The sequence below is a fragment of the Bufo gargarizans genome, chromosome 3 (assembly GCF_014858855.1).
Source record: "Bufo gargarizans isolate SCDJY-AF-19 chromosome 3, ASM1485885v1, whole genome shotgun sequence".
NCBI classification, from domain to species: domain Eukaryota; kingdom Metazoa; phylum Chordata; class Amphibia; order Anura; family Bufonidae; genus Bufo; species Bufo gargarizans.
The window spans coordinates 545,962,556-545,984,975 of record NC_058082.1 but is presented as its reverse complement, the minus strand read 5'-3'; the positions used below and the strand labels follow the sequence as shown (position 1 = coordinate 545,984,975).

The following is a 22,420-nucleotide window of genomic DNA, read 5'->3' as shown; positions in this document are numbered from 1 at the left end:
AACCAGGACAGACTTCATCTTATAGCTTTGAGACTGAAAGGTTCAGATTAGAAGAAAAAGGTCTCTCTGAGTCAGTGATTAATACTTTACTGTGTGCCCTTAAAGACGGTACAAATATTAAATATGCAAAGATATGGAAAAAATTTGCATCCTGGTAGACATAGTCTAATTGTACAGACATTAATGTTTCTTTTATTCTCCAATTCCTTCAAGGTGGCTTTCCAGAAAGATCTCAAATCAAATACATCGAGAATCCATATGACAGCAATCAACGCGATAACTGAGAACAAGTTTGTTCATCATCCGTTAATATTCAGATTCTTTAACCCCTTAAGGACACATGACGTATCGGTACGGCATGTTTTCCGAGTCCTTAGGGACACATGATGTACCTGTACGTCATGTGTTGTTCCGATCACTGCCGCCCGGCCGGCTGTGATCGGAACAAGGTGCCTGCTCAAATCATTGAGCAGGCACCTTGGCTAAATGCGCCGGGGGGTCCCGTGGCCCCCCCATGTCGGCGATCGCAACAAAGCGCAGGTCAATTCAGACCTGCGGTTTGTTGCGCTTTCTGCAGTTTCTGATCTGGTCAGGGACCGCGGGGATCAGAAACTTTAGTGTGCCTAAAATACATATGTTTGACCCCCCTGCACCCCTGAAATTTTTTATCCCGGTGGGAGGTGCATGGGGGGCGTTGCGGCAGGCGGGATCGCGATACCCCGCCCGCCTCCCCTTAAATAATCGTTGGTGTTGAGTGGGTATACCAGGGTGTCAGCAAATTGCTGACACCCTGGTATAAACGGCTGACATCTGTGATGCAATGTCGGCCGTTTAACCCTTTCCATAGCGCGGTCCGTACGGACCGCTGTATGGAAAAGGTTAACAGCTCAGGGAGCTCCCTCCCTCTCCCATCAGGGGGCTGCTGTGCCTTTGCAGCCCCCCGATGGAGAGGGAGAGAGCTCCCAGACAGCCCCCCCGACAGCCCCGCCCTTAACCTTACCCGTCTGCGAAGTTCTGACCACTACTGAGCAGACGGGGAAGGTTCCCATGGCAACAGGACGCCGTTTCAGGCATCCTGCTGTCCATGGTGCTGAACAGATCTGTGCTAAAGGCATAGATCTGTTCAGACAAAGTGTAGGTAAAATACAGTACAGTACAATATATATTGTACTGTACTGTATTATACAGACATCAGACCCACTGGATCTTCAAGAACCAAGTGGGTCTGGGTAAAAAAAAAAGTTAAAAAAGGGAAAAAAATAAAAATAAAAACAAAACATTTATCACTGATTAAAAATTAAAAAAATTCCCTACCATCCGTGCGGCTCCCGGGGTGCTCCAGAATGACGTCAGAGCGCCCCATGCGCATGGATGACGTGATCCATGCGATCACGTCATTCATGCGCGTGGGGCGCCCTGACGTCACTCTGAAGCGCCCAGGGAGCCGCACGGACGGTAAGTATACTGCTCCCCCGCTCCCCACTACACTTTACCATGGCAAACAGGACTTTAGCGTCCTGGCAGCCATGGTAACCATTCAGAAAAAGCTAAACGTCGGATCCGGTAATGTGCCAAAATGACGTTTAGCTTAAGGCCGGATCCGGATTAATGCCTTTCAAAGGGCATTAATTCCGGATCCGGCCTTGCGGCAAGTGTTCAGGATTTTTGGCCGGAGCAAAAAGCGCAGCGTGCTGCGGTATTTTCTCCGGTCAAAAAACATTCCGGTCCTGAACTTAAGACATCCTGATGCATCCTGAACAGATTTCTCTCCATTCAGAATGCATGGGGATAATCCTGATCAGGATTCTTCCGGCATAGAGCCCCGACGACAGAACTCTATGCCGGAACAGAACAACGCAAGTGTGAAAGAGCCCTTAGACTATGGAAACACTAAAACATGATTTTTTTTGTTTCAAAAATGAAATCATTGTGTAAAACGTACATAAATAAAAAAAGTATACATATTAGGTATCGCCGTGTAAGTATCGACCGGCTCTATAAAAATATCACATGATCAAACCCCTCAGGTGACCACCGTAAAAAAATAAAAATAAAAAAGGTGTAAAAAAAGCTATTTTTTGTCATCTTACGTCACAAAAAGTGTAATAGCAAGCGATCAAAAAATCATATGCACCCCAAAATAGTGCCAAACTATCATCTCATCCCGCAAAAAATGAGACCCTACTAACGATAATCGCCCAAAAACTGAAAAAACTATGGCTCTTAGATTATAGAGACACAAACTTTTTTTTGTTTTTAAAATGAAATCATTGTGTAAAACTTACATAAATAAAAAAATTTTTATACATATTAGGTATCGCCGTGTCCGTGACAACCTGCTCTATAAAATTACCACATGATCTAACCTGTCAGATGAATGTTGTAAATAACAACAAAAAAAAGGGTGCCAAAAAAGCTATTTCTTGTTACCCTGCCGCACAAAAAGTGTAATATAGAGCAACCAAAAATCATATGTACCCTAAACTAGTACCAACAAAACTGCCACCCTATCCCGTAGTTTCTAAAATGGGGTCACTTTTCTGGAGTTTCTACTCTAGGGGTGCATCGGGGGGCTTCAAATGGGACATGGTGTCAAAAAAACAGTCCAGCAAAACCTGCCTTCCAAAAACCGTATGGCATTCCTTTCCTTCTGCTCCCTGCCGTGTGCCCGTACAGCAGTTTACGACCACATATGGGGTGTTTCTGTAAACTACATAATCAGGGCCATAAGTAATGAGTTTTGTTTGGCTGTTAACCCTTGCTTTGTAACTGGAAAAAAAATATTAAAATGGAAAATCTGCCAAAAAAAGTGAAATTTTGAAATTGTATCTCTATTTTCCATTAAATCTTGTGCAACACCTAAAGGGTTAACAAAGTTTGTAAAATCAGTTTTGAATACCTTGAGGGGTGTAGTTTCTTAGATGGGGTCACTTTTATGGAGTTTCTACTCTAGGGGTGCATCAGGGGGCTTCAAATGGGACATGGTGTCAAAAAACCAGTCCAGCAAAATCTGCCTTCCAAAAACCAAATGGCGCACATTTCACTCTACGCCCCGCTGTGTGGCCGTACAGTAGTTTACGGCCACATATGGGGTGTTTCTGTAAACGGCAGAGTCAGGGCAATAAAGAAACAGTCTTGTTTGGCTGTTAACCCTTTCTTTGTTAGTGGAAAAAATGGGTTAAAATGGAAAATTAGGCAAAAAAATGAAATTCTCAAATTTCATCCCCATTTGCCACTAACTCTTGTGCAACACCTAAAGGGTTAACGACGCTTGTAAAATCAGTTTTGAATACCTTGAGGGGTGTAGTTTCTAGAATGGGGTCATTTTTGGATGGTTTCTATTATGTAAGCCTCGCAAAGTGACTTTAGACCTGAACTGGTCCCTCAAAATTGGGTTTTTGTAAATTTCTGAAAAATTTCAAGATTTGCTTCTAAACTTCTAAGCCTTGTAACATCCCCAAAAAATAAACTATCATTCCCAAAATAATTCAAACATGAAGTAGACATATGTGGAATGTAAAGTCATCACAATTTTTGGGGGTATTACTATGTATTACAGAAGTAGAGAAACTGAAACTTTGAAATTTGCAAATTTTTGGTAAATTAGTTTTTTTTATGGAAAAAAATTTAATAATTTTTTGACATCATTTTACCAGTGTCATGAAGTACAATATGTGACGAAAAAACAATCTCAGAATGGCCTGGATAAGTCAAAGCGTTTTAAAGTTATCACCACTTAAAGTGACACTGGTCAGATTTTAAAAAAATGGCCTGGTCCTTAAGGTGAAATAAGGCTGTGTCTTTAAGGGGTTAACCCCTTCACGCATCCTCATATAACCATCCTGTTTGATAGCCCGGGCCCTGCTGCATCCGCCGGCATCGCTGTATGCGGTGATGCCGGCGGATTAACCCTTTCACATGAAGAGGTCAGCGCTGACCGCAGCACATGCGGGTTTTGCAGAGGGTGGGGGCTCCCTCTGACTCCATCACCCCCCGCGCCTCAGTGACAGGGAACCAATGGTTCCTATGGCAGGCGCGATGCTTTACACAGGCATCGGAGCCTGCCAGCTACGGAAGCCCAGGAGATCCAGACGGAACAGTTCAATTCAGTACAATACATAATGTATTGTACTGAATTGAAACAGGGATCAAACCCTGAAAAGGTGACGTCCCACAGTGGGACAAATATAAAAAGTGTTCTAAAATAATATAGCCAGGTCACAGTTGCTCTACCAACCCAAAACTATGGTTTAGGTGCACTTTCCACGACACACCCAATGCTAAGAACACACCCAAAATTAAGAATATATATGTTGGAGGGCACTCAGTTATCTGGTGTTGCACAGAATATACAGATGCGTTTATTTATAAAAATAGAGATTTTTATTACCCAAAAATATATAAATAAAATGGGAATAAAAATGAGTAGAATAAAAAATAAACCGCAAAAAATTCTGTGGAAAAGGAGTTTGTTATTCTGAAACACGTCTGGTGCCTTTAACAGCAGTGGATTCAAGAATGCGCCATATTAACTGCGTTTTTCAACAGTACTACAATTGAACATTTATCTAAAAGTAACAGACTGCTATAGCGCAACAGAGGTGACTGATACAAGCTATGTCTGCGGGGATGTTTCGTGGCTAAGGGATCCCAGCTAAGCCACATACAATGGATATAAAAAGTCTACACACCCCTGTTAAAATGTCAGGGTTCTGTGATGTAAAAAAATAAGACAAAGATAAATCATTTCAGAACTTTTTCCACCTTTAATGTGACCTATAAACTGTACAACTCCATTGAAAACATGTTTATATATTTTTATATGTGAAATTGAAAAAGGGGGGCGATTTTAACTTATAATATACTGGTGTTTTATTAATAATTTTCAAAAAAAATGACTATACATGGCCTAGTACAGGGAATCTTTTGATCCCGTCCCCTATTCACCCTAATAGATCTCTATTAGGGCTCATGCACAAGACCGTATGTATTTTGCGGTCCGCAAAAAAAACGGATACACAAAAAAGCACAGATGATGTCCGTGTGCCTTCCGTATTTTGGAGAACAGAACGTCTGGCCCCTGATGAACATTACTATCCGTAATGCAAACAATAATAGGACTTGTTCCTTTTTTTTTTTTTTTTTGTGGAACTGACATACGGAAACAGAATGCACACAGAGTAACTTTAGTTTTTATTTTTTAATATTTTTTTTTTACGGACCTATTGAAGTAAATGGTTATGCATACGGTACACACAAAAAAAGGAACAGACACGGAGAGAAAATACGTTTGTGTGCATGAGCCCTTAGGGTGAATAGGATTTTTACTCTATCCATTCTGAGCTGTGCATCGTGCATAGCTCAGTATGGAGAATGCCATGGCAGGCCTGGATCGCTTCAGCAGCGTCCAAGCTGCCATGGCAACCGATGGGAAGGCAGAGGGTACTGGCACACAGTGCAGTTCTGACATGCATTCAGGATGCAGTTTTCAATTTAGCCAGTTTGGCAGCCTCGTTAACCCCGGGAGTTCTGCATATAGGAAATGATTTAAGTAATTTAAGCTAGCTACAATAAAAAACTGGATCCTGAATGCATGTCAGAACTGCACTGTGTGCCAGCACCCAGAGGGAGCAGCATCCCTCTGCCTTCATTCACAGGTGCCACGATCTGTGTTGATCGCGGCACCTGAGTGGTTAAATGACGAGTGCGACGCAATCTACACTCCCTGTCAGGTCAAATACATCCCCTCAGGCATGATGACGTACAGTTATATCATAATACGTGAAGGGGTTAAAAGCCCAGACAACCCCTTTAGTTTACAGCCAAAGCATTTCCCACATTCTGTATATTAAGTAGGCTTCTCTCCTGTGTGAATTTTTAGGTGTCTACCAAAACTTGATTTCGCACCAAAACACTTTCCACATTCAGCGCATGAAAATGGCTTCTCTCCTGTGTGAGTTCTCTTATGAGACTCAAGATGATGTTTACTTTTAAATGACGTACTACATTCAGGACATGAATATGGCTTCTCTCCTGTGTGAGTTCTCAGATGTGAAATAAGTAGTGATTCTTGTCTAAAACACTTCTCACATTCAGGACATAAAAATGGCTTCTCTCCTGTATGAGTTCTCAGATGTGTATCAAGATTTGATTTCCAATTAAAACACTTTCCACATTCAGGACATGAAAATGGCTTAACCCCAGTGTGAATTCTCTGATGTACCTCAAGAACAGATTTCTGACTAAAACACTTCTCACATTCGGGACATGAAAATCCCTTCTCTCCTTTATGATTTATCTGATGTCGTACAAGACTTGATTTATCACTAAAACATTTCCCACATTCCGGACATGGAAACGGCTTCTCTCCTGTGTGAATTCTCTGATGTCTATTAAGACTTGATTTCAGAGCAAACCACTTATCACATTCAGAACATGAAAATGACTTCTCTCCTGTGTGAGTTGCCAGATGTATATCAAGATTTGGTTTCTGATTAAAACATTTCTCACATTCAGGACATGAAAATGGCTTCTCTCCCGTGTGAATTCTTTGATGTTGCGCAAGACTTGATGTATCACTAAAACATTTCCCACATTCCGGACATGTAAATCGACGCTCTCCTGTATGAATTCTCTGATGTTTCACAAGAGTTGATTTATAACTAAAACATTTCCCACATTCTGAACATGAATATAGCTTCTCCCCAGTATGAGTTCTTAGGTGTATCTTAAGATGATGTTGGCTCCTAAACCACTTCCCACATTCCGAACATGAAAATGGTTTCTCTTCTGTGTGAGTTTTCTGATGTTCAACAAGATTTGATTTCTGACGAAAACAGTTCCCACATTCTAAACATGAAAATGGCTTCTCTCCTGTGTGAATTTTGAGATGTTTAAGAAGACTTGATTTCTGACTAAAACACTTGCCACATTCTGAACATGAATATGGCTTCTCTCCTGTGTGAGTTTTCTGATGTTTAAAAAGATTTGATTTAAGACTAAAACACTTCCCACATTCTAAACATGAAAATGGCTTCTCTTCTGTGTGAATTTTGAGATGTTTAAGAAGACTTGATTTCTGACGAAAACACTTCCCACATTCTGAACATGAATTTGGCTTCTCTCCTGTGTGTTTTCTCTGACTTTCAGCAACACTTGATATCACATTAAAAGTTTTCTCTCTTTCAGAACATGACCGTTCATCTTTCTGAATTTCTTTGTGCACAGAAAGATTTGCATTATTTTCAAAGTCTTTCCCATATTCAGAATTTTCAGACATTTCACCCAGGTTATGCCCGGTTCTATTATTGCTAATTTGTGATTGATTACCTTCTATTTCATAAGAAGGAGATAGAATTAGATGACCCTGGGAGCCTTTTATCCAGTCTTCACCTGAAGAAAGAAAAAATGTATAAGATAAAAGGTTCTCTTTTCCCTAATTACACACAGTTAAAATATAAAATGTAATTAACATGCAGATAAAAAAAATATGTACCAACCTTATAAATACTAACTGCATACTTAAATGGTTGGCCACCATAAGTATAAAAAACAAAGTGCCCCAGACAATAACAAAAAATAAATAAATTATAATAGAATATGGACAGACATATTTTTTAAGCTATTGCTCAAGATATGGGTTTATCTATGGGGAGTACACTAGCTTCCTCAGACATGTCTGTCCGAAGGGAACAAGGTTATTTCATGGATAAGCCATGACGAGATAAGAATTCATATCCTTGAGACACATCTGCTGTATGAGGTGCAATTCATATATTTATAATTATATTCTATATATTTCTGTATGGTATATTTAGTTTTACAACATATTTTAACCAATAATTAGTATAATGTGTCATGTATGTGTAACAATGTATATATATATATATATATATATATATATATAATACTATGTATGTGTCATTTAGAATGTATCCTGTGGAAGATACAGAAACACTGAAGTAAGTTTCTGGTAATTGGATTTCTGAGAAGAGTTAAATGTTATTTCATCCATGTAGATAAGTAAAGTATACAAGTCCCGATGTCGAGTATCAAGGCTGTTATAAATCGTATCAATTAACATATATTCAAAAAGATAGGAGAAAACGATGACTCCAACAAGTCTAGGTTATAGGTAATTAAAAGTGTCAGGAAAAGACCTTCCTCTATGATGTATATTAAAAGGGTTAAGAAGGTCATGTGAACGTATTATCAGGTATTTAGAATTAATGTTTAAGGTTACGATATTAATCTGCAGTACCACAGTGCCACCTGGAGACAGATGGACAATATTATATTATTTTATAATTTGTTTTTAAACCATGTCAAGGGTTAATATGACATCATTGTGTTATTAGCATGCGAATACACCCACCTTACCTGATTGGAAATCCCTAATCTAAAGGGGATGATTCTTTGATAAGGGGGGAAATAATTACTCGTGTGCAGAACATCAAGAGAGATCCAAAGATCCATCCATTCAATCAAGACCAAAAGAAAAACTGAAAAGAATACTATACCAGAAGAAACTTGGATTATTATTTTTTTGACTACTAGGAAAGTTCTTGAAAACTGGTCCCATCTGAACTTTGTCTACCTTTGACCTGGTAATGTATATTGTGTTTACTGCTCGTGATATTAATAAGATATTTCTCTCGATATATAGCCAAGGGTTCCCATACTGTGGGAATAGATAGTGTTAGGCGCCTCCATAATGCTGATTATTCTCTTAGCAAAGATGCATATTGTTAATGGAAGATCTGACATTATTTGAAAAAAGGACTAAACCCTTGGAAAGTTATTTTTCCATAGTCTGATTGCCGAGCTGAATATTTTATCATATTAATATCATATATTTTTGATTGGTCATAGGAAAACAGGGTCAAGGGATAATAACACTTATTTTCCTGCATAATCCGTTTTATTGGTATAGCCTGTTTGATAAACAGAAGATACAAAGTTTCTTTTGGTATACGAGTCTGTTTGTTAAAGGTATGACACTGGTTGTCATAAATCACTAAGTTATACTGTGCTGGTGAGATAGGGGTGTGTTAGCACCACCGTGTGGCGTGTTCAGGTATTATTCTGTAACTTCATCATTTGTTTTGCAATTGTATTGATTTTATATTCTTCGTTTTATAATAAACGATTTATATTTTGCATATACAATTGTCCCTTTGTTTCACTGCTTGCACAAATCAAAATTAAGATACTTGATAAAAAGGACTTAGAGGCGTTTATGTCCACCCGAAGGATCATATAATTATTTTGATCCATACATATATTTTTTTTTATCCTCTCTTATATGAAGATTTTTTTTTATATAGAAGATATATGACATGTCGGGGAGCAAGGAGAAGATTCGGAGGATGCGGAGCAGTGCTGGGCTCCTTCACAGTGGTCGTGGCTGGGCTCTGGAAAAGTTAGTAGCCTCATTTACACACACACACTATATATATATATATATATATATTTGTTTTTTTGACACAATAAAAGCACACAGAGCTATGGGGACTGGATATTGCGGATGTGCTAGCGGCGATCTAGCAGCCCATGGCCTCAGCTTTATGCCTAAAATCCAGGTGACAGGTTCCCTTTAAGACCAAGCCAGTTTTCACCATAAAGATCAGGCCGCATTTTGCAAGTCTAACGTTTCACTTTATGTGGTAATAACTCTGGAACGCTTTCATTTATCCTAGAGATTCTGAGACAGTTTTTTGTGACATATTGTACTTCTTAGTGGTAAATTTGAGTCAATATTTTTGACCTTTACGTATAAAAAAAATTATACATTTACAGAAAATTTAGAAAAATGTACTATTTTCTAAATTTGAATTTCTTTGTTTTTAAGATGGATGGTGATGCCTCATAGTTATTACATATCATTCCCCATATGTCTACTTTCTGTTGGAATCATTTTGTAAATGTCTCTTTATTTTTAGGACGTTAAAAGACTTTGAACTTTAGAAGCAATTGATATTTACATTTTTTTTCCAAACCCACTTTAAGTACAAATTCAATTATGAATCCTTTTGTGGGGCTTACATAATAGAAACCACCCATAAATGAGCCATTTTAGAACCTATTCCCCTCAAATTATTCAAAACTGATTTTACAAACTTTGATAACCCTTTACGTGTTCCATAAGAATTAACCCTTTCAACCCCGGGACAGTTTTCACCTTCCTGCCAAAGCCATTTTTTGCTAATCTGACATGTGCCACTTTATGTGGCAATAACTTTAAAACACTTTTACTTATCCAGGCCATTCTGAGATTGTTTTTTTGTCACATATTGTACTTCATGACATAACAAATTTACCCAAAATTTAGAAAAATTTAAAACTTTCAATTTCTCTTTTATAATAGATAGTAACTCCAAAAATAGTTATTACTTTACATTTCCTATATGTCTACTTCATGTTTGGATCAATTTGTGAATGGCATTTTATTTTGGGGGACATTAAAAGGCTTAGAAGTTTAGAAGCAAATCTTGAAATTTTTCAGAAAATTTCCAAAACCCTTTTTAAGGACCAGTTCAGGTCTGAAGTCACTTTGTGAGGCTTACATAATAGAAGCCACCCAAAAATGACCACATTTTAGAAACTACACCCCTCAAGGTATTCAAAACTGATTTTACAAACGTTGTTAACCCTTTAGGTGTTCCACAAGAATTAATGGAAAATGAAGATGGAATTTCAAAATTTAACTTTTTGGGTAGATTTTCCATTTTAATCATTTTTTTTTTCCAGTAACAAAGCAAGGGTTAACAGCCAAACAAAACTCAATATTTATTGCCCTGATTCTGTAGTTTACAGAAACACCCAATATGTGGTCGTAAACTACTGAATGGGCACACGGCAGGGCGCAGAAGGAAAGGAATGCCACATGGTTTTTGGAAGGAAGATTTCACTGGGATAATTTTAAGCTGCCATGTCACATTTAACCACTTAAGGACCACAGGTTTATACCCCCCTAGTGACCAGGCCCTTTTTTACAAATCGGCACTCCACAACTTTAGCGGTTTATTGCTCGGTCATGCAACTTACCACTCAAATGAATTTTACCTCCTTTTCTTCTCACTAATAGAGCTTTCATTTGGTGGTATTTCATTGCTGCTGACATTTTAACTTTTTTTGTTATTAATCAAAATTTAACGATTTTTTTGCAAAAAAATGACATTTTTCACTTTCAGTTGTAAAATTTTGCAAAAAAAAACGACATCCATATATAAATTTTTCGCAAAATTTATTGTTCTACATGTCTTTGATAAAAAAAAAATGTTTGGGTAAAAAAAAAAATGGTTTGGGTAAAAGTTATAGCGTTTACAAACTATGGTACAAAAATGTGAATTTCCGCTTTTTGAAGCAGCTCTGACTTTCTGAGCACCTGTCATGATTCCTGAGGTTCTACAATGCCCAGACAGTACAAACACACCACAAATGACCCCATTTCGGAAAGTAGACACCCTAAGGTATTCGCTGATGGGCATAGTGAGTTCATAGAACTTTTTATTTTTTGTCACAAGTTAGCGGAAAATGATGATTTATTATTTTTTTTTTTTTTTCTTACAAAGTCTAATATTCCACTAACTTGTGACAAAAAATAAAAACTTCCATGAACTCAATATGCCCATCACGAAATACCTTGGGGTGTCTTCTTTCCAAAATGGGGTCACTTGTGGGGTAGTTATACTGCCCTGGCAATTTAGGGGCCCAAATGTGTGAGAAGAACTTTGCAATCAAAATGTGTAAAAAATGGCCTGCGAAATCCGAAAGGTGTTCTTTGGAATGTGGGCCCCTTTGCCCACCTTGGCTGCAAAAAAGTGTCACACATCTGGTATCGCCGTACTCAGGAGAAGTTGGGGAATGTGTTTTGGGGTGTCATTTTACATATACCCATGCTGGGTGAGAGAAATATCTTGGCAAAAGACAACTTTTCCCATTTTTTTATACACAGTTGGCATTTGACCAAGATATTTATATCACCCAGCATGGGTATATGTAAAATGACACCCCAAAACACATTGCCCAACTTCTCCTGAGTACGGCGATACCAGATGTGTGACACTTTTTTGCAGCCTAGGTGGGCAAAGGGGCCCACATTCCAAAGAACACCTTTAGGATTTCACCGGCCATTTTTTACAGATTTTGATTTCAAACTACTTCTCACACATTTGGGCCCCTAAATTGCCAGGGCAGTATAACTACGCCACAAGTGACCCCATTTTGGAAAGAAGACACCCCAAGGTATTCCGTGAGGGGCATGGCGAGTTCCTGGAATTTTTTATTTTTTGTCACAAGTTAGTGGAATATGAGACTTTGTAAGGAAAAAACAAAACAAACAAAAAATTTCCGCTAACTTGTGCCCAAGAAAATGTCTAAATGGAGCCTTACAGGGGGTGATCAATGACAGGGGGGTGATCAGGGAATCTATATGGGGTGATCACCCCCCTGTCATTGATCACACCCCTGTCATTGATCACCCCCCTGTAAGGCTCCATTCAGACGTCCGTATAATTTTTTACGGATCCACGGATACATGGATCGGATCTGCAAAACGCATGCGGACGTCTGAATGGAGCCTTACAGGGGGGTGATCAACGACGGAGGTGATCAGGGAGTCTATATGGGTGATCACCCCTCTGTCATTGATCACCCCCCTGTAAGGCTCCATTCAGACGTCCGCATGTGTTTTGCGGATCCGATCCATGTATCCGTGGATCCGTAAAAAATCATACGGACGTCTGAATGGAGCCTTACAGGGGGGTGATCAATGACAGGGGGTGATCAGGGAGTGTATATGGGGTGATCACCCCCCTGTCACTGATCACCCCCCTGTAAGGCTCCATTCAGACGTCCGTATGTGTTTTGCGGATCCGATCCATGTATTCGTGGATCCGTAAAAATCATACGGACGTCTGAATGGAGCCTTACTGTCACGACCCTCGGTCTTGGTCGTGACTCCTTGGGGGCCGCATGCGGTTGCCCGCGTTTTGGAGTTCGTCAACCGCAGCTGGGGGCACTTAGTGGTTGCCTCAGGTGCGTTTGTCGCGGACAACAGTCATGCGTGCGGTTGCCCTTGGCAACGTGTTTTATATGTGTGCACATTCCCTGTTTGGTGTCCACAGGGTTTGAGTTGTATGCACTTCCCCTTTTAGTTGCTGTCTTCCCTTCCACTGGTGTTGGAAGGGTTAATTCCCTTCTGTGTGTGTGAACATTGGGTGTGTCTCTATGTGGGTGTGACCTCAGGCCTCCTTATATGTTGGTGTGTTGGAGTCTGAAGGTTCAGTCAGACATTTGGTGTATGTGCTTGGCTGAGGAGCCAATGGGGCGAAGCTACCATCTGTGGGATTATGACTGAACGCCTCTAAGTCAGAATCCCCCCTAAACGTGACGATAGTTGTCGCAATAGTAATCCTGCTCAGTACGAGAGGAACCGCAGGTTCAGACATTTGGTGTTGGCTGGCAACCTGGGGCTGTTGTGTACGGTCCAGGTTTGTTGGCGGCAGCTCTGGAGGGAGACACTGGTGGTTTTTAGGCATTGCCCCTCCCCCCCTCCCTGTTGTTTGGTCCCACCAGCCTCCCTTTTCGGTTGGGGGGGGCTTTGAGGGGAGGGAGTGTCACGATATGAGGCGGCTCCCTCGAAAGAGGGTGGAGCATGCACCTCCATAGGCCGTTGGGGTGCATGCGCGTTCTCCGGAGGGAGAGCGTTATGGGGTTCGCCGTTAACGGCACGGTTGGTGGCTTTCCCCCGCCACCTTGCTAACCGTGTCCGTGTTGGTGACCCCTCGTCCCTCTCAGGGTTCCTATCTCTGGTCGTCTGCTGGCAGCATTCCTGCAGGTGTGCTGGTTGGGGAGTGTCTGCTGGCAGCGACCTGGAGTAGGAACGTCCACCTGAGTTGGACGCGGTGTCCTGTTTTCCTCCTCCGGACTGCTTTGTTGGCTGGCGACCTGGGGACTGTTGTGTACGGTCCAGGTCTGTTGGCGGCAGTTCCGGGGGGAGTTATGGGCATCTATCCGGCAGTGCCTTCAGTTGTTCTCCCTTCCAGTCTGCTTTGTTGGCTGGCAACCTGGGGCTGTTGTGTACGGTCCAGGTTTGTTGGCGGCAGCTCTGGAGGGAGACACTGGTGGTTTTTAGGCATTGCCCCTCCCCCCCTCCCTGTTGTTTGGTCCCACCAGCCTTCCTTTTCGGTTGGGGGGGGCTTTGAGGGGAGGGAGTGTCACGACCCTCGGTCTTGGTCGTGACTCCTTGGGGGCCGCATGCGGTTGCCCGCGTTTTGGAGTTCGTCAACCGCAGCTGGGGGCACTTAGTGGTTGCCTCAGGTGCGTTTGTCGCGGACAACAGTCATGCGTGCGGTTGCCCTTGGCAACGTGTTTTATATGTGTGCACATTCCCTGTTTGGTGTCCACAGGGTTTGAGTTGTATGCACTTCCCCTTTTAGTTGCTGTCTTCCCTTCCACTGGTGTTGGAAGGGTTAATTCCCTTCTGTGTGTGTGAACATTGGGTGTGTCTCTATGTGGGTGTGACCTCAGGCCTCCTTATATGTTGGTGTGTTGGAGTCTGAAGGTTCAGTTTGGATTTGGCTCAGCTTGGTGTGGAGCTCTGCTCCTGGGCTGCTTGTGATCCTGTCTGTGTGAGTCACCCTTATTTATTATTCTGTTTCCCTTGCTGTGTCTGTTGTCCCCTCCGGTGTGTTTGTCATTCCTCTCCCCACCTGGTGTATGTAGTTGTGGTGTGGGTTTTGTCTGAGAGGTTTGATTATGGTGTGTGATGGCTCCGGAAGGGGCGTGCTTACCCGGAGGGGTTAAGTGAAGGCAAGACCGTGGGTTTCCCAGCCCGGAGCCTCTTTCCATCTTGGCTGCGGCAGGTAAGAGTAGATAACATTGTTATTGTGCTTTGTGTCTTACCTGCCGTACGGCTTCCCCCATTGCCTTGCATCCTGTCAGCTACTGGGCCTCTGGAGACGCCTGTCATCCGTGTCGTGGATGCACAGACATTCTCTGCCCTGTCATCAGGCCTAGGGTGTAGCAGGGATAGCAGGGTCCTAGGTTGGAGAGTATGAGCCCCCTTACCTTATGAGGCGGCTCATACGCTAGGAGTCCAGGGAGAGCGTTTAGGGTTACGTGAGGAGGTGACCAGCTCCCTGTCCCCTGATATCTGGCGTTGCAGCAACAGCTATTGCACGGTGGGGGGTTTTTCCCCACTCACCACCGTGACACTTACAGGGGGGGTGATCAATGACAGGGGGTGATCAGGAAGTCTATATGGGTGATCACCCCTCTGTCATTGATCACCCCCCTGTAAGGCTCCATTCAGACGTCCGTATGTGTTTTGCGGATCCGATCCATGTATCTGTGGATCCGTAAAAATCATACGGACGTCTGAATGGAGCCTTACAGGGGGGTGATCAATGACGGAGGTGATCAGGGAGTCTATATGGGTGATCACTCCTCTGTCATTGATCACCCCCCTGTAAGGCTCCATTCAGACGTCCGCATGTGTTTTGCGGATCCGATCCATGTATCAGTGGATCCGTAAAAATCATACGGACGTCTGAATGGAGCCTTACAGGGGGGTGATCAATGACAGGGGGGTGATCAATGACAGGGAAGTGATCAGGAAGTCTATATGCGTGATCACCCCCTTGTCATTGATCACCCCCCTGTAAGGCTCCATTCAGACGTCCGTATGCGTTTTGCGGATCCGATCCATGTATCCGTGGATCCGTAAAAATCATACGGACCTCTGAATGGAGCCTTACAGGGGGGTGATCAATGACAGGGGGGTGATCAGGGAGTTTATATGGGCTGATCAGTGGTTTATAAAGGGTTAATAAGTGACAGGGGGGGGGGTGTAGTGTAGTGTAGTGGTGTTTGGTGCTACTTTAGTGAGCTGCCTGAGTCCTCTGGTGGTCGATCCTAACAAAAGGGACCACCAGAGGACCAGGTAGCAGGTATATTAGACGCTGTTATCAAAACAGCGTCTAATATACCTGTTAGGGGTTAAAAAAATCAGATCTCCAGCCTGCCAGCGAGCGATCGCTGCTGGCAGGCTGGAGATCCACTCGCTTACCTTCCGTTCCTGTGAGCGCGCGCGCCTGCGTGCGCGCGTTCACAGGAAATCTCTGCTCACGCGAGATGACGCCTATTGGCGTTAGCGTAGCCTGGGAGAGCCGCCGCAATGACGCCTTTCGGCGTTAGCGTGGCGGCAAGCGGTTAAAGACCCCCTGATGCACCCCTAGAGAAGAAACTTCAAAAAAAAAAAAACTATTTTGGAAACTACGGGATAAGGTGGCAGTTTTGTTGGTTTTGTTGGTACTATTTTAGGGCACATATGATTTTTGGCAGCTCTATATTACACTTTTTGTGAGGCAAGGTAACAAGAAACAGCTGTTTTGGCACAGTTTTTATTTTTTGTTATTTACAATGTTCATCTGACAGGTTAGATCATGTGGTATTTTTATAGTTACAGACGCGACAATACCAAATAGGACTCCTTTTTTTGTTTCAGTTTTACATAAAGCATTTTTGAAAAAATTATTTTTTTAGTGTCTCCATATTCTGAAAGCCATCTTTTATTTAAATTTTAGGCGACTGTCTTATGTAGGGGCTAATTTTTTTCGGTATGAGATCACGTTTTGTTTGTTCCTATTTTAGGTTGCATATGACTTTTTGATCACTTGGTATTACACTTTTTGTGATGTAAGGTGACAAAAAAGCTTTTTTGACACACTTATTTTTGTGGTTAGGTCATGTGATATTTTTATACAGCAGGTTCTTAAAGACGCGGCGATACCTAAGGGTACTTTCACACTTGCGGCAGGACAGATCCGACAGGCTGTTCACCCTGTCGGATCCGTCCTTCCGCTGTTTCGCCGTGCCGTCCCCATTGACTATAATGGGGACGGGGCGGCGCTCCGGCGCAGTACGGCAGTGCACGGCGAAAGGCCGCCGGACTAAAAGTCCTGCATGTCCGACTTTTTAGTCTGGCGGCCTCTGACCGCGAACTGCCATACTGCGCCGGAACGCCACCCTGTCCCCATTATAGTCAATGGGGACGGAGCGGCAGTCCGGCGGCACGGCGAAACAGTGGAAGGACGGACCCGACAGGGTGAACAGCCTGTCGGATCCGTCCTGCCGCAAGTGTGAAAGTACCTGTCGGATCCATCCTGCCGCAAGTGTGAAAGTACCCTTATATGTATACTTTTTTTTTTATTATTTAAGTTTTACACAATAACAGCATTTTTTAAACAAAAAAAAATAACCATGTTTTAGTGCAGGCATGGCCAACCTGCGGCTCTCCAGCTGTTGTAAAACTACAACTCCCACCATGCCCTGCTGTAGGATAATAGATGTAGGCAGTCTGGGCATGCTGGGACTTGTAGTTTTGCAACAGCTGGAGAGCCTCAGATCCCTGTTTTAGTATCTCCATATTCTGAGAGCCATAGTTTTTTTTTGGGCGATTGTCTTAGGTAAGGCTGGGTTCACACGGGCGTCACGTTTTGGCTCAGGATGCGTCCCAGGTGCATTGCGGTAAACCCGCGTGAGTAGATACGCAATTGCAGTCAGTTTTGACTGCGATTGCACTCCGTTATTCAGTTTTTATTGCGTGGGTTCAATACGTTTCGCATGCGCGTGATAAAAAAAACTGAATGTGGTACCCAGACCCGAACTTCTTTACTGAAGTTCAGGTTTGGGTTCAAGGTTGTGTATATGTAATTATTTTCCCTTATAACATGGTTAGAAGGGAAAATAATAGCATTCTTTAATACAGAATGCTTAGTAGGTGGTCAATTGAGGGTTACATTTTTATTTATTTATTCACTTCCTCCAATTGATCGCGTAGCTGCCGGTCTCCTGTTCTTTCTTCGGGACCTGTCAAAGGACCTGTGGTAACGTCACTGTGCTCATCACATGATCCATCAACATGGTGATGAACCATGTGATGAGCTCAGTGAAGTCACCACAGGTCCTTTGACAGGTCCCGAAGAAAGAACAGGAGACCGGCAGCTACGCAATCAATTGGAGGTGGCAAGTTAATTATTTTTTTAACCCTCAATTGACCACCTACTAAGCATTCTGTATTAAAGCATGCTATTATTTTCCCTTATAACCATGTATAAGGGAAAATAATACAGCTGAATAGACTCATCTTAGCAACCATGCGTGAAAATCGCACCGCATCCGTACTTGCTTGCGATTTTCACGCAGCCCATTTACTTATATGGTGCCTGCGTTGAGTGAAAAAACGCACAATATAGAGCACGCTGCGATTTTCACGCAACATGATGCGTGAAAATCACTGCTCATGTGCACAGCCCCATAGAAATAAATGGGTCCGGATTCAGTGCGGGTGCAATGCGTTCACCTCACGCATTGCACCCACGTGGAAATCTCACCCGTGTGAACCCAACCTATGAGCTAATTTTTTGCGGGAGATGACGTTTGATATATGATATGATATTGGGGTGCGTCTGACTTTTTGATCGCTTGCTATTACACTTTTTGTGATGTAAGGCGACAAAAAAAAAAAGACCTTTTTTGACACAATTTTTATTTTTTACCGTGTTCACTTGAGGGGTTAGGTCATGTGCTGTTTTTATAGAGCAGGTCATTACGGACGTGGCAATACCTAATATGTCTACTTTTGTATTTATTTAATTTTTACACAATGGTATCAATTTTGAAACAAAAACAAAATCATGTTGTAGTGTTTCAATAGTCAGAGACAGTTTTTTTTTTTTGGGGGGGGGGGGCGATTGTCTTAGGTAAGGGCTCATTGTTTGCAGGATGAGGTGATGTTAGATTGGTACTATTCTGGGGGGTATACGCCTTTTTGATTGATGATGTAAGGTGACATAAAAAAAAACTTTTTAGCACAGTTTTTATTGACGGTGTTCACCTGAGGGGTTAGGTCATGTGATATTTTTATAGAGCTGGTCAATACGGACACGGCGATACCCATTATGTCTTCTTTTTTACCTGAAACTTTTTTTCACTTTATTTTTTGTCCAACTCTGGAGCTTCAACTTTTGGGGGTCTGATCCACTTCACAATGCATCACAATACTTATGTATTGTGATGCATTGGCTTTTAGTGTATTACAGACTGTAATACACTTACAGCCTGCTAACCTGTGAGATCCAGGAGGATGGATCTCACAGGCTGTCATGGAAGGCAGCCACGATGCCTAAGGAAGGCATCAAGTAGCCTTCCCTGCCATCGTGTCCCAGTCACAGCAGCGCGGCGACCTGATAGAAGCGCTCTCCCTCCCTCCACAGATGTGCCGCGGTCCTTAGAAATCCAGCGCCAGCGCCATTCACAAGATTCGCCGCGCCTGCGCACTTCATTCCCCATTATGGGAAGAGGCACAAGAGCGTTTAATGCGCATGTGCCGGCCCGTACATCTAGCCGGCCTTGTGCCTTTGCCCATAATGGGGAATAAAGTGCGCAGGCACAGCGAATCTTGTGAACGGTGCTAGATTTCTGAAGAACCTAGGGCGGGCCAGAGGGGTGAAAGTGGAGGGGTTTTATATGAAAAGCGAAGAGGGGCCTGGGCACCGGCCGCTTGTACGCCGCCCCTTCAAAACCTAATTTTTCATATTGAATAAAAGTGTTTTTTAGCAAAAATAAGCGACGAACAGCTATACGGTAAGTAGCATTTAAATATGGGGACTATAATGCAGATTAGGGGGGATAGTGTTCTATAATGTGTTCATTTTAGGTGAAAGACCTTTAATATTTTTTAAACAGCGTTCCCCTGAGGGGGTAGATCATGTGATATTTTTATAGAGCAGGTCATTACGGACGAGGCAATCATGTTTTAGTGTCTGCACATTTTCTGAAAGCCATATTCTTTTATCGTTTGGGCTATTGTCTTATATGGGGGCTCATGTATTGTGGGAAGAGATGACGAATTGATTGGTATTATTTTGGGGTACATATATCTTCTTGATCACTTGGAATTACACTTTTTGTTATGCAAGGTGACAAAAAAAATATGGTATTTTTTTTGCAGTTTTTATTTTTTCACCAGAGGTGGTAGATTATGTGCTATTTTTTATAGAGTCGTTCGTTACAGACGTGGCAATAACTAATATGATTGTTTATTTATTTATACACGATTTTATGTTGAAGCTTTTTTTTTTCTTTACATGAAACTTTTTTTTTTATATATAAAAAAAAGTTTTTTACTTTTTGTTTTAATTGTTACATTGTCCCACTGTGGGACCAAAGGCGTACATAGAAATAGCAAAACTCAGAATTAGACCCCCCATAAAAAGTACATGCAGCGGTTGTCATTGGTAGTACGTGTGTGTCTATATATTTCTTATAATATAAAAATTTGTTTGTCTGTCTGTCTAGACGTTCTTTATGCGAGACCAAACGACTAGACTGATCTTCACCAAATTTGGCACAAAGGTACATCAGGTCTCCAGGAAGGTTTTAGACCGGGTCTCATCTCTCTAGGGAGTACCGTTCCTGAGATATTCCCAAAAAAATTACCCACATTAGCCAATACAAGCCTGCACATCTTTCTCTTCAAATCCCAACTGCCATAAACACAGTTTTACTCCAGGTTTCCATAACAACCCAGCCATTTTTCTTTACTGCTAAAGGGGTGGCCACTGTGAAGGTCACTGTTAAAGGGGTGGCCACTGTGAAGGTCACTGTTAAAGGGGTGGCCACTGTGAAGGTCACTGTTAAAGGGGTGGCCACTGTGAAGGTCACTGTTAAAGGGGTGGCCACTGTGAAGGTCACTGTTAAAGGGGTGGCCACTGTGAAGGTCACTGTTAAAGGGGTGGCCACTGTGAAGGTCACTGTTAAAGGGGTGGTCAATGCTAAAGGGGTGGTCACTGTTAAAGGGGTGAGCATTGTGGAGGTCATTGTTAAAGGGGCGGCCACTGTGGAGGTCAATGTTAAAGGGGCTGGTACTACAGAGGTCACTGTTATGGGGGAAACTGTTGATATCTTTTTAAGATACACAGAAACATAAAATAAAATTGATTAAATATACCCGTGTGAAGCCGGGTCCTTCTGCTAGTATCTTATATTATAAAATATAGTTTCTGTCTGTCTGTCTGTCTAGACGTTCTTAATGCGCGACTGGACGTTCTTTATGCGCGACCAAACGACTAAACAGATATTCACCAAATTTGGCACACATGTACATCAGGTGTCCGGGAAGGTTTTAGACCGGGTCTAAGCTCTCTAGGACGTACCGTTCCTGAGACATTCCAAAAAATGACCTGCATTAGCCAATAGAAGCCAGCAAGCCTTTCACTTAAATCCAAACTGCCTTTTACATGGTCACATGTCCCTTATTAGCCAACAAAAACTCGCAGGTCCTACTCCAGGTTGCAGTCATATGACGTATGACGGCACAACCACACTTCTACATGCATGGGGGAAAGGGGCCACTATTAAATAGACGGCCGCTGTGGAGTTCACTGTTAAAGGGGCGGGTGCTGTGGACGTCCCTGTTAAAGGGGCGTGGCACTGTGGACGTCCCTTTTAAAGGGGCGTGGCACTGTGGACGTCCCTTTTAAAGGGGCGTGGCACTGTGGACGTCCCTTTTAAAGGGGCGTGGCACTGTGGAGGTCACTGGTAAAGGGGCGTGGCACTGTGGAGGCCACTGTTAAAGGGTCGGGCGCTGTGGAGGCCACTGTTAAAGGGGCGGGCGCTGTGGAGGTCCCTGGTAAAGGGGCGGGCGCTGTGGAGGTCCCTGGTAAAGGGGCGGGCGCTGTGGAGGTCCCTGGTAAAGGGGCGGGCGCTGTGGAGGTCCCTGGTAAAGGGGCGGGCGCTGTGGAGGTCCCTGGTAAAGGGGCGGGCGCTGTGGAGGTCCCTGGTAAAGGGGCGGGCGCTGTGGAGGTCCCTGGTAAAGGGGCGTGGCACTGTGGAGGTCACTGGTAAAGGGGCGTGGCACTGTGGAGGTCACTGGTAAAGGGGCGTGGCACTGTGGAGGTCACTGGTAAAGGGGCGGGCACTGTGGAGGTCAGCTCAGACAGTATCACACAGGATAGGATTAGATACACAGCTCAGTTGACAGTGGGGTGAAGCCGGGTCCTTCTGCTAGTCTCATAGATATTATATATATATATATATATATATATATATATAATGAGTTTCGGTCTGGACGTTATTTATGTGCGACCAAACTAATGGACCGATCGTCACCCATTTTGGTACATCAGGTGCCCAGGAAGGTTTTACACCGGATCTCAGGTCTCTAGGACGTACAGTTCCAAAGATATTCCCAAAAAATACATAGTATATAAGGCCAAAAAAATACATTTGTCCATCTAGTTCGGCCTGTTATCCTGCAAGTTGATCCAGAGAAAGGCAAAAAAAAATAATTATGTGAGGTAGAAGCCAATTTTCCCCACTTAAGGGGAAAAAAATTCCTTCCCAACTCTAATCA

At 42.8% G+C, this 22,420-nt stretch overlaps 2 protein-coding genes across 3 annotated transcripts in view; both read right to left on the bottom strand.

Annotated features, from left to right (window-relative positions):
* Positions 1 to 22,420, bottom strand: part of LOC122932736 (gastrula zinc finger protein XlCGF26.1-like) — a 58,954-nt gene that overhangs the window by 23,901 nt on the left and 12,633 nt on the right. Inside the window, exons 2-3 of one of the 2 annotated variants that reach the window (XR_006388333.1) lie at positions 7,330 to 7,392; positions 6,934 to 7,215 (exon numbers count right to left, since the gene is read on the bottom strand). The gene's annotated coding sequence lies outside the window, so the exon portion shown is untranslated. Of the gene's footprint in view, positions 1 to 6,933; positions 7,216 to 7,329; positions 7,393 to 22,420 lie in introns of those variants that run through there. The other variant, XM_044287331.1, reaches the window with a different exon arrangement.
* LOC122931768 (oocyte zinc finger protein XlCOF22-like) lies at positions 5,226 to 6,916 on the bottom strand (the record flags this gene model as incomplete). The annotated part of the gene is made up of 1 exon (XM_044285827.1): positions 5,226 to 6,916. A coding segment is annotated over one exon (1,068 nt), but the record flags the coding sequence as incomplete, so codon positions are not given.